The sequence below is a fragment of the Vulpes lagopus genome, chromosome 6, assembly GCF_018345385.1.
Source record: "Vulpes lagopus strain Blue_001 chromosome 6, ASM1834538v1, whole genome shotgun sequence".
Classification (NCBI taxonomy): domain Eukaryota; kingdom Metazoa; phylum Chordata; class Mammalia; order Carnivora; family Canidae; genus Vulpes; species Vulpes lagopus.
The window spans coordinates 26902547-26923993 of record NC_054829.1 but is presented as its reverse complement, the minus strand read 5'-3'; the positions used below and the strand labels follow the sequence as shown (position 1 = coordinate 26923993).

Here is a 21447-nt window from a genome sequence, read left to right as displayed (position 1 = left end):
TCACTTGTAGGTCGGAGGAGCACACGCTGGGCCCAGCTGACGTAGAAACCTCGGTCCTCAGCTCTGCAGTCTCGAATCCCAGACCCGCTCGGACTCGCACTAAGCACCCTGGGCGGGTTCCTCCAGGTCCCCGGGGTCGCCCGGAGCGCCGCGGGAGCCCCTCACTCCGCCGCGCCACCGGAAACCCCACCCTCTTCCCCCGGGTCCCGCCCCCTACTCCGGCGGGACCCGCCCCTTCCCCGGCCGGCCGCCAACGGCGCCAGAGCCGGAAATGACGACAGCAGCGAAGCTTTTGGGGCGGGGCCTGGGCCGGGCAGCTCCAGAGGCCGCGATTTCACATCGGAAACAAAACAGCGGCTGCTCGGGAAGGAGCCTCCCCTGCGAGCGCCCGGTGGTGGCGGCAAGTGAAGAGTAGGTGCGTGGTGGGGAGTTGGGGAGAGGGGAAGGCGCCCCTCGCCTGGTGCGGACACAGGCGGTGGCGGGCTGGGCCCGGCTCTTTGTCGCCTCCCGGGGCGCGCAGCCGGGTGTCCTCGAGGATGAGGAGCGGGGCGCGGCCGGGCGGGGACCGAGGAACCCCTTGTGGGGAACGCGGAGGGACGGCCCGTTTCTCCAGCTCCGGGCGCAGCGCGCGGTCGGGTCGAAGAGAGATTCCCCTCCGGAAGTGCTGGTTTCCCGAAGACGTTTCAGGACGCAGGTGCCCTGGTCCTCAGCTGGGCCGGGATTGACGGTCTTGAGTAGAGCGGAGCAGGAGAAAGAGGAAGCGCCTTGCCCCGGTCTGGTTGAGCAACTGGTGAAACTCCGCGCCTCCTGCCCGGAGTGTGCCCTTGTCCGGGAAGTGAGTGGCACTCAGAGGAAAATTCCTTACGTCTCACGTTCGAGGTGGACAACAGGGTCTGATGCTTTTTGCCTTGGTTGGGACCGTCGCGAGGCACGATGTTGTTCGGGGCTTTGCATGTGTCTTGGGTATTTGCGTTTTCTTCCCGCTCAGGGTTGTTGTTGTTTTTTTTTTTTTTTTCCCCTTCAAATAAATAATTTGCTTCTACTGTAGGAGACTAATTTAATAATTTTAAAAGCGTTGCTTGCCTGCTTTGGGCAAGATGAATATAGTATTCAGGGTTTACTCTGGGAGGTAAGAATAGGGTGCAAAAAACTATGGCATATATAATGACTTTAATATAACTGAGCACATTGTAAAGCTCGTAACATTTCCTGAGGTTTGAGGCAGGCAGAGGTCACATCTGGTTAGGAAATCTTGTTATTTGAGTTATCTTTCACGGTGGAAAGGTTTTCACCCCTTGAGTTGAAGTGGGTGGGGCGTTATAATCAGAGGGTATATTACAAACAGGGGCCCACTCTGAATTAAAAATAACTGTTAATGAAGGGAAATAAAGCAAGAGAGTGGATTGGAGCTTGCTGCCTTTGACTAATTTCAGTCACCTGCAAAATGCCTATTTCAGTTCTCCTTAATTCATTTGCAGACTTCACCAACTTAAGACTCGCTCCACCACCACCATTTAATAAACCCTTAACAGTGAGAAAAGGATAATGTTTATTGAGTGCATGCATGGATTCCTTCCCCTACCCTACCCTACCCCCAATAGATCATAGAAATGGCATCTGTCAGTTGGTTTTCCATTCTTCTGCTGCTGCTCCTTGGATAGACAGTTAACACAGCTCTGGGTATACTTCTGAATCAATGTGATTTATTGCTGAATTTTAAGTTAATGGCTGCAACTAGACCTAGACTGCTAAATGAATTTCCATTTAGAGGGAACTAGAGGATTGAAGTTGATCTCTGAGAACCACCCTAGCAGGAAAATACAGCATTTGTCAGTTACCATAGCTTATGTGGACCTCTTCCTCTTTCAGATCCAGGCTCTCTCTGCTCCTGCTTTCCCACTAATATTATTGCAGATTATAGGGGAGACTTTTTTAACATTATATTCTGAAAAACCTTTCAAAGACCTCTAATTGTGCCTCTCCTTCATGTGATAGATACTAGGCAGATTTGGAAGGTATGTTAAGAGTGGCACTGTTGTGGTCAGAACTTTAGGCACATTAATCTGATAGTTGGGGCTAGGATGGATAAGAGAATGAGATGACTTTTGCATAATTCTGGTGAGATAAGATGAGAGTTTGGTGATGGCAGAGGCTTAGGTGGAAAAATGGGGTGCCTGAGTGGCTCAGTTGGTTAAGCTTCTGCTCTTGGCTCAGGTTATGAGCCCCCCCCCCCAAAAAAAATCTGGCTCTCTGCTCAGCAGGGAGTCTGCTTGTTCCTCTCTCTCTGCCCTTTCCCCTACCTGCTCATATTTTCTCTCTCTGTCATAAATAAATAAATAAGTAAATAAGGAAAAACATTAACAGGACATGACAGCCAATTGAGAAGCAAGGAATAAATAGAATTGACTAGGAGGCTTTAAGTTTGAAGAATGGGAGAGACGATTGCAGAAATAAGGAAGTTAGAAGTGAAGAACTAGAGAGGAGAATGAGGAAGTGGTTTGGGAGTATCACTTTTGAAGTGCCCGTAGGTCGAAGATGTCCCATGGACAGACCTGGAACTGTAATAGACTTTATTTATTTATTTATTTTTTATTTATGATAGTCACAGAGAGAGAAAGAGAGGCAGAGACACAGGCGGAGGGAGAAGCAGGCTCCATGCACCGGGAGCCTGATGTGGGATTCGATCCCGGGTCTCCAGGACCGCGCCCTGGGCCAAAGGCAGGCGCCAAACCGCTGCGCCACCCAGGGATCCCTGTAATAGACTTTAAATAGACTTACTAGCTAATGTTGGAGCAGTGGAAGAGATGCCTAAGGAAAGGAAGGGGACAAGAAGGCCCAGGCATACGACTTATAGTGAAGGAGTGGAAGAAGGGTGAGAGGAACCAGCTGAGGAGGATGAGTGGTGGGAGGAGAACCTCCATAGTGCAGTGTCACAAAGGCTAAGGAAGAGAGGGAAGCTTCGGGAAGAAAAAGGCTCTCAGGGATTTTCAGCAGAAAGAGCTGAAGATTTAGAGTAGCATGATCTGATAGGAAACTATGTGAGCTACAAATGTTAATTTAAAACTTTTTTAATAAACATTTTATAAAGGTAGGAAATAGATAAAATTAAATTGAATATTTTATGTAACCCAGTACATCTAAAATATTTTTTTAAAACATGTTCTTTTTTTCAAGATTTTATTTATTTATTCATGAGAGACACACACACACACACACACACACACAGAGAGAAAGAGAGGCAGAGACACAGGCAGAGGGAGAAGCAGGCTCCATGCTGGGAACCCGACGTGGGACTCGATCCCGGGTCCCCAGGATCACACCCTGGGCTGAAGGCGGCACTAAACCACTGAGCCACTGAGGCTGCCCTAAAATATTTTTTTTAAAGATTTATTTGAGAGAGAGCATGCGAGAGTGCCAAGCAAGGGGAGGAGCAGAGGGAGAGGGATATGCAGACTCCTCACCAAGCGTGGAAAGCGTGGATCCCAACTCTGTGTGATCCCATGACCCGAGATTATGACCTGGATCAAAATCAAGATTCTGATGCTCAACCCACTTAGCCACATAGGCGCCTTACATCTAAAACATTTTTATTTCAACATGTAATTAATATAAAAATATACTTGTCTGATTCCTCCTCTAGATAGTAAACTCCTTAAGTAAACAAGTATTATCTGCTAGTAGCATCCCCAGCACCTATCACCATGTTTGGTTTGGTAGAAGAAACCCAGTAAGTGTTGGTTGGTTAAAGGTATTAGTGTTTGGTTTTCACAGTGCTTTGTACAGTTGTTTAAACTGATCTAAAGCAGAGGGAAAGCAGGCATTGCTGGATATACAAATTAATTAGATGTTAGTAGTCATGTTTTCATTAAAGATTAGTTGTATTAAAGCCATTTCCACAGAAGTTTGAGGCAAACTGGGAGTAATCATACCTTCTATGTAGAGTTATTCAAAGTAAAGTTTTATTGGGGAAAAGACTCTTTATAATTACTACAAATATTGATAATACAGGACCATTTCTATAATTATGAAATCTAAAAGCCTCTGAAAAAAACAAAAGGCATTTTGTAATTCATTTGACAGAAGAATCTAAAACTGAACCTATTAATGTAATTTAAGACTGCTTATATGTTTCACTATATATTTATCAATGTGTTTGATTTTTGTGGTTCTATCTAAGACCTTGAGAGAGCATTATAAAACAGAGTATTTGTATCATATTACCTTTACAAAATCTGAGAAAAATATGAATTCTAAACACACTTCTAAGGATTTCAGATAAAGCATTCTAGATTTGTCAGTCTTCCTTCATTTTCATTGTTCTGAACCCAGGTAACCATTATTTAAAAACAATTACAATAACTACATAACAGACCTCCCCAAACTCAGTGCCTCAGAATATTTGTTCTTACTCAAGGCTTTGCTTGGAGGTGTAGGACTGTGGATCAGCCAGGGCAGTTCTGCTTTGCATGTTTTATTCTGGGGCCCAGGCTGAAGGGCCAGTGGCTACCCATGCTAGGCTTTTCTTAAGGCAACAGCAGAAATAAAAGAAGATAAGTCCAACTGCAGAAGCACAGTTCAGGTGTCTGCTTGTGCCACATCTGCTAAGATCTTTTTGACCAAAGCAAGTCAGATGATTGTGGCTAGTAGGCTGCACCCACCTTGAAGCCAAAAGCAGGTCTCTGAGCCAAGCCGAGCATCACTGGAATGGAAAAGTATATTTCTTCCTCAGGGATGCTGGGGGAGGGAGGGAATATTTGCTGAATAATAATCTAATCTGCCACAGATGGCTCACAGAAGTAGAGTGGGATGGAAGGAAGAAAAAAAAAATCAAATAACTGTATCACTCTCCTTGCTCTTTTTAGAGTCTGCCACCTTCACAAAGCCTCTTGTAAGGCTGGGGAAATTATTTGCTCCCCAGTCTCTTATAATTCAGGGGAGTCTTTCTAGCATATATTCTTGAAATTTTAAGTTAATTTCAAATTATTTTTAATTATTAATGCAGTTTGGAGATTGGTTACATTTATTGTTGGATGTGAGCTTTTAAAACTCAAATAGAGGCTCTCCCAGCCCATCCATACAGTCAGAACTTAGGCTGCCTATACAGAAGGAAGCTGTCTAGGTAACACCAAAGCTGATTAAATACTTTCATGGAAAAAGAATAAATCACAAGCTCATTTGGTACTTAAAAACTTCTTAGCATCACAGTACAGAGATATTAAAAAAAAATACTTCTGGTGGTTTTCTTTTTTTTTTTTAATATATCCCATTAAAATAAAAGACTTATTTTATTTATTTTAGAAAGCGAGCCACATGAACATGTGGTGGGGGGAAGGGAGAGGGAGAGAGAATTTTCAAGCAGGTTCCCTGCTGAGCATGGAGCCCTGAGTCTGAGGGCCCTAAGACCCTGAGACCATGACCTAAGCCAAATCAAGAATTAGCTGCTCAACACACTGAATTACTCAGGTGTACCCCCCCCCACCTTTCTTTTTCACTTTTGATGTTTTTTTTTTCTTAAGATTTTATTTATTCATGAGAGAGAGATGGAGGCACAGGGACACAGGCAGTGGGAGAAGCAGGCCTCATGGAGAGAGCCCGACATGGTACTCGATCCCGGGTCTCCAGGATTATGCCCTGGGCTGGGCGCTAAACCACTGAGCCAACCAGGGCTACCCTTGATGGTTTTCTAAGTGAAGAAGAAACTACTCAAGTGGGTAGAGTCATTAAAGCACCAGCTCTTTGTGCTGGAGAAGATCATGATAAAAAGTCTCATAAAACTTGTTTGTTTTTGTGGAATACAAGTTTTGTTTACATTTATCTCTGACAGTGGAAAAAAAATAGTATCTGTAATTAAGTAACCATGTTGTAAGATTTTGAGGTTTAGGGATGGTGTGTCCATTTCTGTTGATGCTTCCTTGAATGGGATTTTTAATAAACTTATTTTGGAATTCTAAGCTTTGTTCCTTGATACTTTTTGAAGTGCTGATGGGTAGGTTTTTCTATAAGATAGATTTACCTTCATCAATCTAAGCTTTGAAATTATTTGTGTTTTCTTGTTTTTTGTTTTTTTAAGATTTTATTTATTTATCCGAGAGAGAGAGAGAGAGAGAGAGAGAGAGAGAGAGAGAGAAAGAGACGGAGACACAGGCAGAGGGAGAAGCAGGCTCCATGCAGGGAGCCCGATGTGGGACTCGATCCTGGGACTCCAGGATCACAGTCTGAGCAAAGTCAGACACCTAACTGCTGAGCCATCCAGGCGTCCCTATTAATGACATTTCTGAGGATTTTTTTGTAATAGAGGTGTCCTTCAACTGATATGGTATAATCTTTAGGGCAGCCAGTATAAGTAGCCAACTGCAGCTTTTTCTATTTGCCATCCTATGGCATTTCTGGTTTAGCTGAGGTAGTAAGTACTGTACTAAATGTTTTTCTGGAAAAGAAGGGAATATGTGCTCTGTTTGCTGATTATTAATGCTACATTAATGTTAAAATTTCAATTAGATAATCAGCTTTTAAAAATCTTAGAAGCATAGGTCAGAACATTTGCGCTGAATACTTACTGTACTTAGAAGATGTATCTCTTCTATTGGCATTCCACCTTTCTTTTGGGTAAGTTAACATACATGCTGTCCAGTCTTAATTTTATTCATTTTAAAAATCAGGACTAGGGATCCCTGGGTGGCGCAGCGGTTTGGCGCCTGCCTTTGGCCCAGGGCGCGATCCTGGAGACCCGGGATCGAATCCCACGTTGGGCTCCTGGTGCATGGAGCCTGCTTCTCCCTCTGCCTCTGTCTCTGCCTCTCTCTCTGTGTGTGTGTGTGTGTGTGTGACTATCATAAGTAAATAAAAATTAAAAAAAAAAAAAGATTAAAAATCAGGACTAATGGTGTGAATAACCATAAATATAGGTTTACTTCCACAAAAATCTCTGAAGTTTTTAATTGAAGTATGTAGCAGTGTCCACAGATCATAGGGGTATAACTCAGTGCGTTTTCACAGACTGAAAATTCCAGTGTAACTAGCACCCAGACCAAGAAACAAAACATTACCAATACCTCCAGAAGTTCCCCCACGTACCCCCTTCAAGCAAATGATCCTCATAAAAGTGTTGTCTCTATTTGTATTTTTAATTCACTTTATTTTTATTTTTTATTTTTATTTATTTTTAATTCACTTTATTTTTAAAACAAACTTACTTATGTCTTAGTAATAATTTGCAATCCCTTGATCCCATGTCAGCTAACCATGGGCTGAAGCTGGAAGGGAGGAGAAAGGTTGGCATAGTATATAAAAGTATGTAGGGCAGAAGGGAAGCATGTCTTGATTAAAAATTTGTCATGGTTTGAATGGTCTAGATATAGGTAATTAGGGGTTAATTTGAATTCAATACTAGAGGAAGAAATTACTTTCCCTTTTTAAAAAAAAATCTGCTTTCTGTGTTTTTGTTGAAAAATCACTAAATATAAAAAGAGTATTTAGAGGGTCAAGGATCCTGAAGTTGAAAGTGAAAATGAAACAGAACTTTGACAAAATACTTTCATGTGAGTGTGTACGTGGTATTGTTTTAGTGACTATGTATGAATGAGAATACTGCTTAGATATACGAACAGATTTCTTTCCTTCTGTATTTCTGAGGGCTTTCTATGAAAAGGGAAATTGAATGGAACTAGAAGATACTGTGCTAAGTGAAATAAGTCAGTCACAGAAAGACAAATACTATGATTTCACTTATGTGGAATTTTTTATTTTATTATTTTTTATTTATTTATGATAGTCACAGAGAGAGAGAGAGGCAGAGACACAGGCGGAGGGAGAAGCAGGCTCTATGCACCGGGAGCCCGAGGTGGGATTCGATCCCGGGTCTCCAGGATCGCGCCCTGGGCCAAAGGCAGGCGCCAAACTGCTGCGCCACCCAGGGATCCCTACTTATGTGGAATTTAAGAAACAAAACAGATGAACAGGGATCCCTGGGTGGCGCAGCGGTTTGGCGCCTGCCTTTGGCCCAGGGCGCGATCCTGGAGACCCGGGATCGAATCCCACCTCGGGCTCCCGGTGCATAGAGCCTGCTTCTCCCTCCGCCTGTGTCTCTGCCTCTCTCTCTCTCTCTCTCTCTCTGTGTGACTATCATAAATAAATAAAAATTAAAAAAAAAAAACAGATGAACATAGGGGAAGGGAAGGAAAGATAAAAAAAAAAAAGATGAAAATTGAGGGGGAGGCAAACCATGGGAAGGCAACTCTAGGAAACAAACCCGGCGTTGCTGGAGGGGAGGTGGGGGGAGGGGATTACTGAGTGATGGGCATTAAGGAGGGCACTTGATGTAATGAGCACTGGGTATTATATGCAGCTGATGAATCACTAAATTCTAAAACTAATTTCAAAAAGCTGAAATCTAAAAGAGTTGGCTGATGGAAATTAAAGCAGACAGGCAAATGGGAATGTGCACTCCCCCACCCCCCCACACTGAGTGAACTCTAGGAGACCAAATGATGTGTGTAAATAAGGCTGTGCAGGGATGCAAAGGAGAGACCTAAGGCTGGGATTTAGGAATCTGGGATTTTTGGCCCAGTCTGCCCAATTGTGTGATTTTAAGCAAGTCCGTGAACTTAGGTCCCCTTCTGCTTTTGTGAAATAGGTTATGTTACCTGTTTACCTTGGCTTGGGGCATGGTGGCTGGGTAAAATGAGATAATAGAATTTTGCGAAATTAAAGGCACTAAACAATTTTATGGAGATGGAATGGTTGGGTTGGATTAGTCAGCATAGAAAAAGGAATGTTGATGAGAACATTCTTTAATACTTAGCTCTCTTGGCTCTAAATCTAAAATCATTAGATATTTTTTGTGATTGAAAATATTTGGTTTCTCAAGTAGATCTCCTCATTACCAAAGAGATATCTTGAGCTGACAAAAGTTTGTCATTTGTAGTTGATAGTAGTTTAATACATTTCTGGTTTACAAATTACAATTATAAAAATATTCTAAGTATTTGAATGGTGTGAATAGATTTACTCTGGGTGACCTGGTAAAATCCTATTTCAGACCTCATCTGGGAGCCTGCAAGTGACAGCTGCCTGCGAGGTCCTTAGAAAGCTTGGCCTGGAGGAGAACACATGAAAGAAAGGTTTGTTTTTGCTGAATATAATTTATGAAAGTGTTTAAAAATAAGAGTATAATTGTAATGCACAAAGGATTGTTTTCTTTTTCCCCTTTCAGAACCCCAAGAGGCTTTGTTTTCTGTGAAAAAGTATTTCTATACGGTTGCTCCAATGACAGAGTTACCTGCACCCCTGTCCTACTTCCAGAATGCACAGATGTCCGAAGACAACCACTTGAGCAATACTGTACGTAGCCAGGTACAGTGTCAGCCTCTAAAACTGCCCTTGCCAAACTCTGGATTCAGTGATCATCTTCCCTCATCTTCAGTGGAGACTGAGGGGACTGAGCAGCCTTTCTTTACTTTTCCAACTTTACCTATTTGCTGAACTTCAACTGATGCCAAAGCACTGTGCCACTTAGTGCTGGGGACACAAGAGTGCGTGAGACATGGGTGTTGATACAGTTCCTCCCTGCCTCAGATATCACCTTCTCCATTTAAGCCTTCTCCAGCTTCCCCAGCTATTATTTTACCTATCTTGCTCTTACTTGTCCATGGGCTGAGTACATTTTATTTACTTTTACTTTTTCACTATCCTTCATGGTTCCTGACAGTGCCCGGTAAATGCTCATTGACGGAATGAACGCACATTGATGAGTGCAAGGCTAAGAATAGAAGTCCTAAGAGAATTCAAGGGAGAGAATCAAGAAAGGGGTGTAACCAACCAGTGGCCTGAGACACAGACATCAAATCTACCCTTGACTCTGTTATCTAATCCTTACAGATTGAATGTAGACTCCACAGGTGGCCTGTGAGATACTTGGCTGGGAAATGGGTAGGATTTTTAGAGGTGGAGCCAGAATTGTGCGGAACACAAGGCCAACTGTAAGCTACGCAGCCTGCTAGGGACTGTAAGGGATCCGACCCAGTTGGATGGGGTGGGGTCAAACTTTCCTTTATTAGAACCAGAGGGCAAAACCACTGGTAGAAGGAAGTAGGTTCTTGGTCAATTAAAAAAAAAAAAAAAGAATTGTCTCACAATTTACTGTGCATCTGAAAGGGTGTGGATCTTGTCACGAACAGCTGTCAGTCACAAAGGCTGGAAGACTACCAACCAAATCTGCAGAGGGTTAGTCTATGGAATGAGCAGTGAACTAGAGCACCAACTAGATGGCCTGGAAGGTCCCTTCACACTAATATTTAAAATTCCAATTAAGGGTCAGAATGTGAGGAGGAAGGCTTCACAAAGTAGGCTTTGATGGATGGGTGAGATTAGACTAGAGCAAACTGAGATGTCATCACTGATAGAAGAAATAACACTAGTGAAGGAAGAATTTCCTAGAATATAAACAGGGAGGCTATATCCAGAGATATGTCATCAGAAGCAGATCACATTGTACTGCCAGACCATTTTTAATCAAGTGAAATCAAGTTAAAATGATTATCAGGGGAAGCCCTGAAAGGAAACACAAGATGAAAAGGGTAGTATGTAACCTGAGGGGTGTTTAGGGGAAGGCAGAGATGAGGAGCTGTTGCCTGGGTACTTGGTGGATAATGGGTGTTACAAAGACTGATTTTTGTGGCAGCAGACTTGTAACAACAGCTTGACTTGCTCTGTTTTTGCTATTTCCTGGGAATAGCTTTTTGAAAAGTTAGGATGAGGCCAGATTATGAAGTTCTTTGGTAGTTTGGATACTACAGACTTTGTAATCATTTTTAAACTGTTACTTAGGGAAAGTGGGGGTAGCCTTGACTTAGTCTCTGGGTACCCCTTCCTTAACTAGAGCAGCTCCTATTAATCTTTTTACATATTGATCTTCTGTGGATCCATTTGAACAAAAGATTCCACAACTAACAAATTTTGAAAACAACAACAACAACAACAAAAAAAACACAGGTGTATGTCACTTATCTGTCCCAAACCTCCCAAAGGTCTCTCATCTCAGAATAAAATCTGGTCTGAGGTCTTATTTTAACCTTATCCTCCTGTGCCATCTCTGTCTTCCTCCCTCACTGATTTCTCTGTTCTGTCTCTGGGTCCTGGATTATTCTCCCACTCTTCTCATATGGCTCCCTTCACTTGATTTATTTAGGTCACCTCATCAGCGAGGCCTTGTCTTCCTCAATTCCCCTTTCCTTCCCTGCCAGACCTTATACTCTGACTCTGCTTTACTTTTACATTAGCACTTATCAGTATTTCTGGCATGCTACTGACGTGATGTGTTTACCTGCCTCCTTCTACTGTGGAAACCTGTTTTCTTCAGTTCCAAGAACACTGCTTGACACATAGTTCTCCATTGTTGATGCAGAATTGCTTATATGCCTCACACTCAGGTTTTGTGGGGCTTTCATGGTATTTTTTTTTGTTTGCTCCCCCCCTTTATACCTTAGTGACTGATAAATTGAAATAAAGGGTGCTACAGAGGAAGTACAATTGACACAGGATTTTTATTGATAACTGAATGTACTCATGTAGTTTTAGTAAGTCTTAGTGCTAATGTTCTCTGTGGTACCTTCCAGATCTTATAGGGCATCACTGCCTAGAAAATCAGGCCTGATTTATTTAATTTTAACCTAGCCATTGATAATGTGATATCGAATAAGATTATCTTTTATTTATCTTCTCAAAAGTGTCTTCTACAACTTAAAAGATCTTCTATATACATTCTCATACTTCCCAGTTACCATGGGATAGGTATTATTCCTGTTTTATTTTGAGGTTTACTTATTTAATTGGGGGAGGTGGAGAGAGAGCAGGGGGCAGGGCAGAGGGAGGAGGAGAAAATCCTCCAGCCAGCTCTCTGCTGAATGTGGAGCCCTGAGGCAGGGCTTAATCTCAGGGCCCTGAAACCATGACCTGAGCTGAAATCAAGAGTCACACACTTAACTAACTAGCCACCCAGGCAGGTGCCCTCGTTCCCTTTTAATAGTTTAAATGCTTGTCCAGGATCACATAGAAAATTAAATGACAGACCTGGAACATAAAATGTGCTTTCTAATTTCAAACTCCCTCTAATGTTCTTTCTGTTGTTCCAATGTCTCTTACCCAGGAGAAATGTTACATAATACCGAAAGGAGATATTGTATGAAAAAATTTGGGGGAAAGAAAATACTAAGTCTGTATATTCATTTTGCATCAGTGTACTTTAAAAAAAAAAATACAAAGAAAAAGGAAAAGAATCTCATTGTTAATTTTTTTAGCTATAAAGAAGCCATTGTGTATATGCTTTGGTTGGTTATGAAAAAATGAGGGTAAGTCCAAATTTAAATTGAATGTAGATGACTGTTTTCATGGATTAATTGAAAGCAGCTCTTTTATTTCTCCTCTTGGATACTGGGTTTGTTAAATACAAGCACATGAAGACAAGCCTCTGCAGGCATAAAAACTCCTTATCAGGCTTATTTCTTCTTTATTTGCTCAGTGGCTAGTTGAGAAGTCAAGGAAATTGAGAGATGTGGAAAGTTTCTTTCCACACTGTTCAAGAAAGGAAACTAAGATATTGAATGTTGTCAGTGTGTTGGACTCTGAAAGGTACTGTCACAAATGTTATGTTTTGGGAACATTCATCATAAGAGAGCAGATTTTCCTTTGGTCTTCCCCTCCTTTGAATTAAAGTTCTCTAATAAGGTGCTTATCTATGAATATATACTCTAGAGTATACAACAGGCTGTTTACATTAAATATTACAAAAACAAATGAACATTCATTTAAAAATATTTTTGAAACTGGAAAGAGTACATTTCCTACAGAATTTAACCAGTATCAATATAAAGAAGTGGACTTTCTATTCCTTTCCTCTACTCAGTATCTTCCTCAAAGTCAGGAGTATCCCATTATGCGGCAGTCATTTGAGTTTGGGAAAAACAAATGAGGCTAACCGGAATTGAAAACTGTTCAAGAATACGGATGATTCGGGATCCCTGAGTGGTGCAGTGGTTTGGCGCCTGCCTTTGGCCCGGGGCCGATCCTGGAGACCCGGGATCGACTCCCACGTCAGGCTCCCTGCATGGAGCCTGCTTCTCCCTCTGCCTGTGTCTCTGCCTCTCTGTCTCTCTGTGTGACTATCATGAATAAATTAAAAAAAAAAAAAAAAGAATACGGATGATTCGCATTTAGGGGTTGTGGCTGAGTGACACATAAATAGGTCCTTCAAAAGAAAGAACTAACTTTGATCTAGTTGTAATTTGAAACAGCTATGTGTTAGTTGGTTTCAATCATTTAATTCTTAGTACCTCATTTTTCCCATCTGTACAATTAAAATGATTTACTAGATAAATTCAGCAGTTTTGTTGTGACCAGGAGTTAGTGTTGTTAGCTCTCCTGGTATACCTGAGACTGAGAGGTCCCTAGAACACAAGACTTTCAGTTTAAAACTAGGACAGTCCTGAGAAAATAGGATCAAGTTGATTACCCTATCAGAAGTATAATGAAATTGAAATTATTTTGGATCTGATTAAACCAGTCTAAATCAATTATATGACTTTGTTGTATAACTTCAAGTATTATTGCAATGATACATTGTTCATGTTCAAATAGAAGATAACATTTAAAACATTTTCTTTTTCCAGAAGTGAAATGTTGCCTATGACTTCATTCTTCTTCCATCCTTAGCAGATACATAATGGGCTGCCTTAGCCCAGAGATGTTTTCCTTTTGTAGGCTACTATAGGTAATCTCATTCACAATACAGGGAATTTAAGTTTGATGAGATTAGTCAGAGAGCTGAAAAATAGTGTTGTTTTTTTTTTTAACCCAAATATTTATTTCTCAAAAAAATTTTTTGGTGAAATAATTTAAGGCATATATAGGAAGTATGTAATAAGCACTGACGTACTTACTACACAACATCTTATTTGCTGTGTATGCTTTGTTGTTTTTGAGGAGTATTTTCTTTTTTTTTTTTTTTTTTTTTTTTTTGAGGAGTATTTTCACTAAGCTTTTTCTGTTTCTGTTACATATTGAACCGACAGGAAGCAAAATCCTAACAAAACAAGATTTTGCAATTAATTTGGACAGATGGCCTAGTTATATAACAAAAAGAAATTACAGATAAAATTGAAGCACCTCTCCCACATTCTTCTTTTTTTCCCAGAATAGTAGTATAGTATATGAACATAAATAATATTTAATATATCATTCTGCATGTTTTGAAAGTGTATGTGAAGTATATGTGTTTCTATGTGAAAGTTGCAGAAGAAAATCCCCACATTTTTTAAATGTATGGGTATGTGTTGCAGAAGAGACATGATTTTAGAATTTATGTATATAAATGCATATAGCTCTATTTTTTCATTTTCTATTTTGTAAATATATAAAAATCTATCTTTGATTATAAATATTTAGTAGTTTCCAGTTTTTCATAGTAACCAACAGCGTACAGTAACATTCTGATTCATTAATCCTTCTGCCCGTGTGTGTGTTTCTCAATGATAATTGCTGTGATTGGGATCTATGGATCTATGGATCTTTTTTTTTTTTTTTTAAAGATTTTATTTATTTATTCATGAGAGAGAGACACACACACAGAGGGGCAGAGACACAGGCAGAGGGAGACGCAGGCTCCATGCAGGGAGCCCGACGTGGGACTCGATCCCAGGTCTCCAGGATCGCGCCCTGGGCCAAAGGCAGGGGCTAAACCGCTGAGCCACCCAGAGAGCCCCTGGATCTATGGATCTTAAACTATATTAGAGATTACCAGTATGCTTTCCAAAGTGGTTATATATCAAGAGCATACAGCAGTTTTCCTTTTTTTAACATCCCGACCAATATTTGGTATTGTCTTAGTGTGTGTTAGTTGGGTGAGTTTGAAACGACCCCTCATGTTGTTTTAATTGTATTTCCCTAAATTCTAATAAGGTGGAACCTTTTTCCTTATGCTTTTTTTTTTTTAAGGATTTTATTTATTTAAAAATTTTTTTTAAAAGATTTTATTATTCGTGAGAGAGACAGGGCACAGGGGGCGGGAGGCAGAGACATAGGCAGAGGGAGAAGCAGGCTCCATACAGGGAGCCCCATGTGGGACTTGATCCCAGGACCGCGGGATCACATCCTGAGCCAAAGGCAGTTGCTCAACCGCTGACCCAACCAGGCAGCCCTTGGTTGTCTTTTTCTTCTTGATTTTGTTGGAATGTATATTTTGATGCTAATCTCATGTTGGCTATGTGCTTTTCAGATATTTTTTCCAGGACTGTAGCTTCAGTTTGTTTATGGTGCATAGTTGAAATGCTTTAAGTTGGCGAATTATTCTTTCCTTTTAAAAGTGAAATTTATTTGTATTTTTTCAATGAGAAATAGATTAAGAAAAATACGTAGTATTATATATACGAGCAGCCCTGAATATGAAAAAGCTTTTCCATCTCTTATAAAGGAAGACTGAACTAAACTAAAATGCATGACACTGCAGTATAGTCCCAACTAATATTTAGCTGTTCCATTCATTGTTTTACATCTGTATCAGAAAAATAAAACAAGGGCAGCCCGGGTGGCTCAGCGGTTTAGCGCCGCGTTCAGCCCAGGGCCTGATCCTGGAGACCTGGGATCAAGTCCCACATCCGGCTTCGTGCATGGAGCCTGCTTCTCCCTCTGCCTGTGTCTCTGCCTCTCTCTCTGTTTCTGTCATGAATAATAAATATAAATAAATAAAATCTTTAAAAAAAAAAAGAAAACAAGGAGAATCACGGTGATGGCGATTTTTCCCTTTTATTTTTTCTAGATGTTCTTTAGTATAGTTATCTCTTAATTAAAAAAAAAAACTTTAATTTTAAATTTTTGTTATTTTTAAAGGATTTATTTATTTATTTTAGAGAGAGTGAATGGGTGGAGGGGCAGAGGAGTCTTTTTTCCCCAGATTTATTTATTTATTTTACAGAGAAATAGTACGGTGTGTGGAGGGGTGGAGGGAGAGAAAATCAAGCAGACTCTCCACTAAACGTGGAGCCCATTGTGGGGGCTTGATCCCACGACCCTGAGATCACGACCCGAGCCAAAACCAAGACTCAGGTGGTTAACCAACTGTGCCACCCAAGCACTCCTTAAAAGAAAACTTTTTTTTTTTTTTTAAGATTTTATTTATTTATTCATGAGAGACAGAGATTGAGAGAGAGAGAGGCACAGACATAGGCAGAGGGAGAAGCAGGCTTGGTGCAGGGAGCCTGGTGTGGGACTGGATCCCAGGTCTCCAGGATGACACCCTGGGCTGAAGGTGGTGCTAAACCTGCTGAGCTACCCGGGCTGCCCAAGAAAACTATTTTTAAAAGAAATTTTATTTTTTTATTTTTTTATTTTTTTTATTTAATTTTTTTTTAAATTTATGATAGTCACACACACCCACAGAGAGAGAGGCAGAGACAGAAGCAGGCTCCATGCACCGGGAGCCCGACGTGGGATTCGATCCCGGGTCTCCAGGATCCTGCCCTGGGCCAAAGGCAGGCGCCAAATTGCTGCGCCACCCAGGGATCCCTAAAAGAAATTTTTTTAATGTGAAGAAAGTTTGCAAAAGGACAATAGGCTTTTTGGGGGAATGTCAGTGGAAAGGGGCGAAGCATTCAAGGTTCTCCATGATGAGTAACTGAGTAGTAGGAGAATTAGAGCAACTTATGTAAAAGAAACCAAACAAGCATGATAGCTTGGAGTCTTTGAAAGGGCCTATATTGATCATTGGAATTTATATTATATCCTTGAGGTATGTTTGTCTGTCTCCACTTTAAATAACTGACATATTTAATAAAGTGCAGTTTAGAAAATTTTACTCAACAAGAAGTTTTTGGACTTAACCTTTAAGCTTTAATTATCTACAAAATTAAGATGCATATAAAGCATCTTAATTCCGGGATCCCTGGGTGGCGCAGCGGTTTGGCGCCTGCCTTTGGCCCAGGGCGCGATCCTGGAGACCCAGGATCGAATCCCACGTTGGGCTCCCGGTGCATGGAGCCTGCTTCTCCCTCTGCCTGTGTCTCTGCCTCTCTCTCTCTCTCTCTCTGTGACTATCATAAATAAATAAAAATTTAAAAAAAATTAAAAAAAAAAGCATCTTAATTCCTACTGATAACAGATAAGAGGAGTTGCATCATTCTTACCTTTTCACTTCAGAAATGTTTACTATTTCATGCTTGTTGACCTCATCTAGGTTGTAAAATCCCTAAAGACAGAACTTTATTCATGTTTCTGAGCTGCCTTTGGAGTTTATGGATCACTCAGTATCTTTAAACCAGTTCCATACAAGTCATACAAGCAGAACAAAGGGCTTGGGGCAGGGGGTTAAAAGAAAGAATATTTTTTAAGTTTTGTGTCTGCAAATAAAAATCTGAAGTGAATCTTACTCATTGCTTAAGGACTTCAGCTTTTGTGTGAGAGGGTTCTCTGGGCTTCATGTTCTCTGGACACACTTTTCCGTCATCTTTTATCACAATTCTTGCTGCCGTGTACTACTATCACACTGTGGGCAGAGCTCCAGTTTTTATGTAGAACAGCTGTCAAACATTAGTTCAGTATGTCACAAGAACTAGGTGGAGAATTCATTTTATTTTTCCCCTCAAGAAAGTGTGCCTGCTTTCTTAGAGATGGCATTCAGTCAGAAATTTTACTTCTTTCCGTTAGTTTACCCTCACCACCTCTAACTAGAAGCTAGCTTGGACTTCATGTTTGTTTTTGCTGTTAGTTGGCTATGTCTATAGGGACTGGAGACTAGAAGGTAATGACTCAACTATTTCTGACAAAAGCCAAAGCTTACAAATTGTGAAATAATTGAAGTTCGTGATTTCCTAAATATATTATATACGTTGGATATTAAAGTGGCTCTAACAAGAACATTATTTGGGCCTTTTTCTGTAGTTTGTGATCTGTCATAATCTTTAGGTTTACTGTACCTATTAAAAAGAGTTTGTAAGGTTTTATTTTTCCGGTGCAAAATTTTGATGGGTACCGCTCTTTTCCCTTGACTTGTTTTTATTTGCCAGAAGTCAGCCTCCATTTCAGCTGACATGATAGTAATATACTAAAACTAGAGGAAATTGAAAATATGAACTTCAGAATAGTGAAAATTTATATTTTGATTTTGTGGAGACTTACACCTTTTATGTAGATTAGTTGAGACCTTTTCTAAGACACAAAAAAGTAGATTTTTTTTAAAAAGTAAGACTTAAGATTTGTTTATATTGTTAATTAACTTTTTAAAAATGTGTATTAGAGCAGTGATTTTTTCAGACCTCGTGTACGTTGGAATCCCCTTAAAGAGCTGTTAATAAAAATTCTCTGCTCCCTAGGGATCCCTGGGTGGCGCAGCGGTTTGGCGCCTGCCTTTGGCCCAGGGCACGATCCTGGAGACCCAGGATCGAATCCCACATCGGGCTCCCGGTGCATGGAGCCTGCTTCTCCCTCTGCCTGTGTCTCTGCCTCTCTCTCTCTCTCTGTGACTATCATAAATAAATAAAAATTAAAAAAAAAAATTCTCTGCTCCCCAAACCCAAAGTTACTGATTCTGTTAGTCTGAGGTGGGGCCACAGAATTTGCATTTCTGACCCATTCTCAGATCTTATCAATACTTTTGGTCTAGCTTTTGGGAACCAGTATATTTGAGTAAAGAAACAAAGTGAAAGTGACACTAGAGAAAAATGATTAGATTTATAAGTTGACTATTCAATATTTTTATTTTATTAGTTTATTCTGACCCAAGTTTCCAAGTTGACTATTCAATATTTTTATTTTATTAGTTTATTCTGACCCAAGTTTCCTAGACCATAAAGAAATTGTCAGCAGCCTTTTTGACTTATAATAGGAAAAAAATCAGCCATTTTTATAACTAAAAAAGAACCTTTAAAGTAGTAATCCATTGAGAGATCAATAATGATTCTCTATAGAAAGCAATTGCTGAAGAAAACTTGTGTTAAGTCCATTACCTTCAACTGCTATATTTATAGCATTAAAGTATGTTTGGTCTTGGGGTGTGTGGGTGGCTCATTCAGTTAAGCCTCCAACTCTTTCCAAGAGCCTCCAAGACTCTTCAGGTCTTGATCTCAGAGTTGTGAGTTCAAACCTCACATAGGGGGGAAAAAAAAAAAGCCCCAGTTTAAAAAATATATATATATATATGTTTAGTCATTATAAATGAAGGTTATCTGCATTGTTTTTTTTTTTTTTAATTTTTATTTATTTATGATAGTCACAGAGAGATAGAGAGAGAGGCAGAGACACAGGCAGAGGGAGAAGCAGGCTCCATGCACCCGGAGCCCGACGTGGGATTCGATCCCGGGTCTCCAGGATCGCGCCCTGGGCCAAAGGCAGGCGCCAAACCGCTGCGCCACCCAGGGATCCCTGTTTTTTTTTTTTAATTTAAAACATTAAATGCAAAGAACTTTATTAAGTTGTTAGCAAACCATAGACTGGCAGAACTAACTTTATTAAATGATAATGGGTCACTTTTTTTAAGTGTGAGAAATTCTATAAAATTAAACAGTGGACAGATCTATAAGCTGTTTAGTGTTTAAGTACTTGGGACCTTGAGAAAATAAGTGAAAGGAGTGATCTAAATTTAAACTGAATTGGGCCCACTAAGCTTTTGAGAGTGTTATTATAGTATTTATAGTAATGAATCTGATTTCCTAGGTATGTCAAAGTGAAGTAAGGAGAAAGAAAACTTAGTCTCCATGACTTCCAGAGGAAAATGCTTGGTTCTGCATGGGAGTGGTCAGAAATCCTGGGCACAGATCTTAAGAGTTTGTTAAAAACAAACCAGCAAAAAACAGTTCAAGCATAACACAACAACCCCATAAATATTAAATGTTTTCTTTAAAAGTTGTATCAGCTCTTCAGGGAAATGACAGCCTTCCTTTCTGTTAGAGTAATGGGTTAAAGCTCTAACTTCAGGGAATCCTGAAGCTTGGCCAATCATGAAGCTTGGCCAGGTGCTGGATGGAATTCTGTGTGTTGTTGGAAACATGTTGCCTATGATTAATAAATATTTTCAAGTGTTCCACATAAGTTGCCAGTTCTTCAGTTAAGCTTCTCTTCTGTTTTTCGTATAGTACAGGCTCAGGAGCTTCACATTTCTAAATGTAGAAATCCAAACAGTATCTAATAGGATAGTCTTATAGGATTGTTGCTTTTTGTTATAAATAAATATTCATTTTAAGTAAATAAATAATATGCAGACAGTAAGCATATCAGCATACTGAAATGTGTTGTAACTTTTTAGGCATGGTGACAGTTATTACATGGAAGTGTAAACATGAAGTAGTAATATTAGATTAAGAAAGCAGGACATGATATTTGTGAACATTCATTGTAACTGTAACTATGTATGTTGAAAAATCATTAGGTTTTGGGGTATAGTAAGAAGTTATTTTCCTCAAAATCATTACATTCATATTCAGTAATATAAAATTATAAACTTAAGTGTGGCAATAAACTACCATGAATAAAGTAAAAAAATAAACTGGCACAGGCTTTATAATGCATACTGACAGGTATATCTTAAGATACAAAGAATTCTTACAAAGTCAAAAGGAACATAAACAACCCAGTAACAGCATTACCAAAAGATATGAGCAATATATAAGGAATAGGAAGAAGAAATATAAATGTCAATAAATATATGAAAAGACTAGTTGATCAGCCTTCCTAATAAGAAACAGAAATGAGGGATCCGGGATCCCTGGGTGGCGCAGCGGTTTAGCGCCTGCCTTTGGCCCAGGGCACGATCCTGGAGACCCGGGATCGAATCCCACGTCGGGCTCCCGGTGCATGGAGCCTGCTTCTCCCTCTGCCTGTGTCTCTGCCTCTCTCTCTCTCTCTCTGTGTGACTATCATAAATAAATTAAAAAAAAAAAAAGAAATGAGGGATCCCTGGGTGGCGCAGTGGTTTAGCGCCTGCCTTTGGCCCAGGGCGTGGTCCTGGAGACCCGGGATCGAATCCCACGTCGGGCTCCCGGTGCATGGGGCCTGCTTCTCCCTCTGCCTATGTCTCTGCCTCTCTCTCTCTCTCTTTCTCTCTCTCTCTCTGTGACTATCATAAATAAATAAAAGTCAAAAATTAAAAAAAAAAAAAAAAAGAAACAGAAATGAAAAGGTTTTGTTTTTACCTACCAGTGAGCAAGGATTAAAACCCATTGCAAGTGGCTCAGTCAGTAGAACCTGTGACTCTGGATCTCTGGGTTGTAAGTTTAAGCCCCACATTGGGTATAGCGATTATTTCTAAAAAATTAAATAAAATCTTAAGAAAAAAAACATTGCTACCAAAAGTCGGGGGAAATAGGCATTGACATGTGCTGCTCATGGGAGTTTAATTTCTTTTTATTTGGAGGCAAGTTGTCAAGTCTGCAGATACACAGGCCTTTTGGAAATAATTTGGCAATTAAATCT

The 21447-nt window shown here is 40.3% G+C and overlaps 1 protein-coding gene across 3 annotated transcripts in view; it reads left to right on the top strand.

Annotated features, from left to right (window-relative positions):
- Window positions 1-297: 297 nt before the first annotated feature.
- The window catches only part of PSEN1 (presenilin 1), a 78658-nt gene continuing 57508 nt past the window's right edge, over window positions 298-21447 (top strand). The window contains exons 1-3 of one of the 3 annotated variants that reach the window (XM_041758704.1): window positions 298-415; window positions 9038-9119; window positions 9212-9339. In XM_041758704.1, the coding sequence (XP_041614638.1) occupies window positions 9265-9339 (75 nt within the window). In that variant the 5' untranslated portion in view covers window positions 298-415; window positions 9038-9119; window positions 9212-9264. Of the gene's footprint in view, window positions 416-9037; window positions 9120-9211; window positions 9352-21447 lie in introns of all 3 variants that reach the window. The other 2 variants (XM_041758702.1, XM_041758703.1) reach the window with 2 other exon arrangements.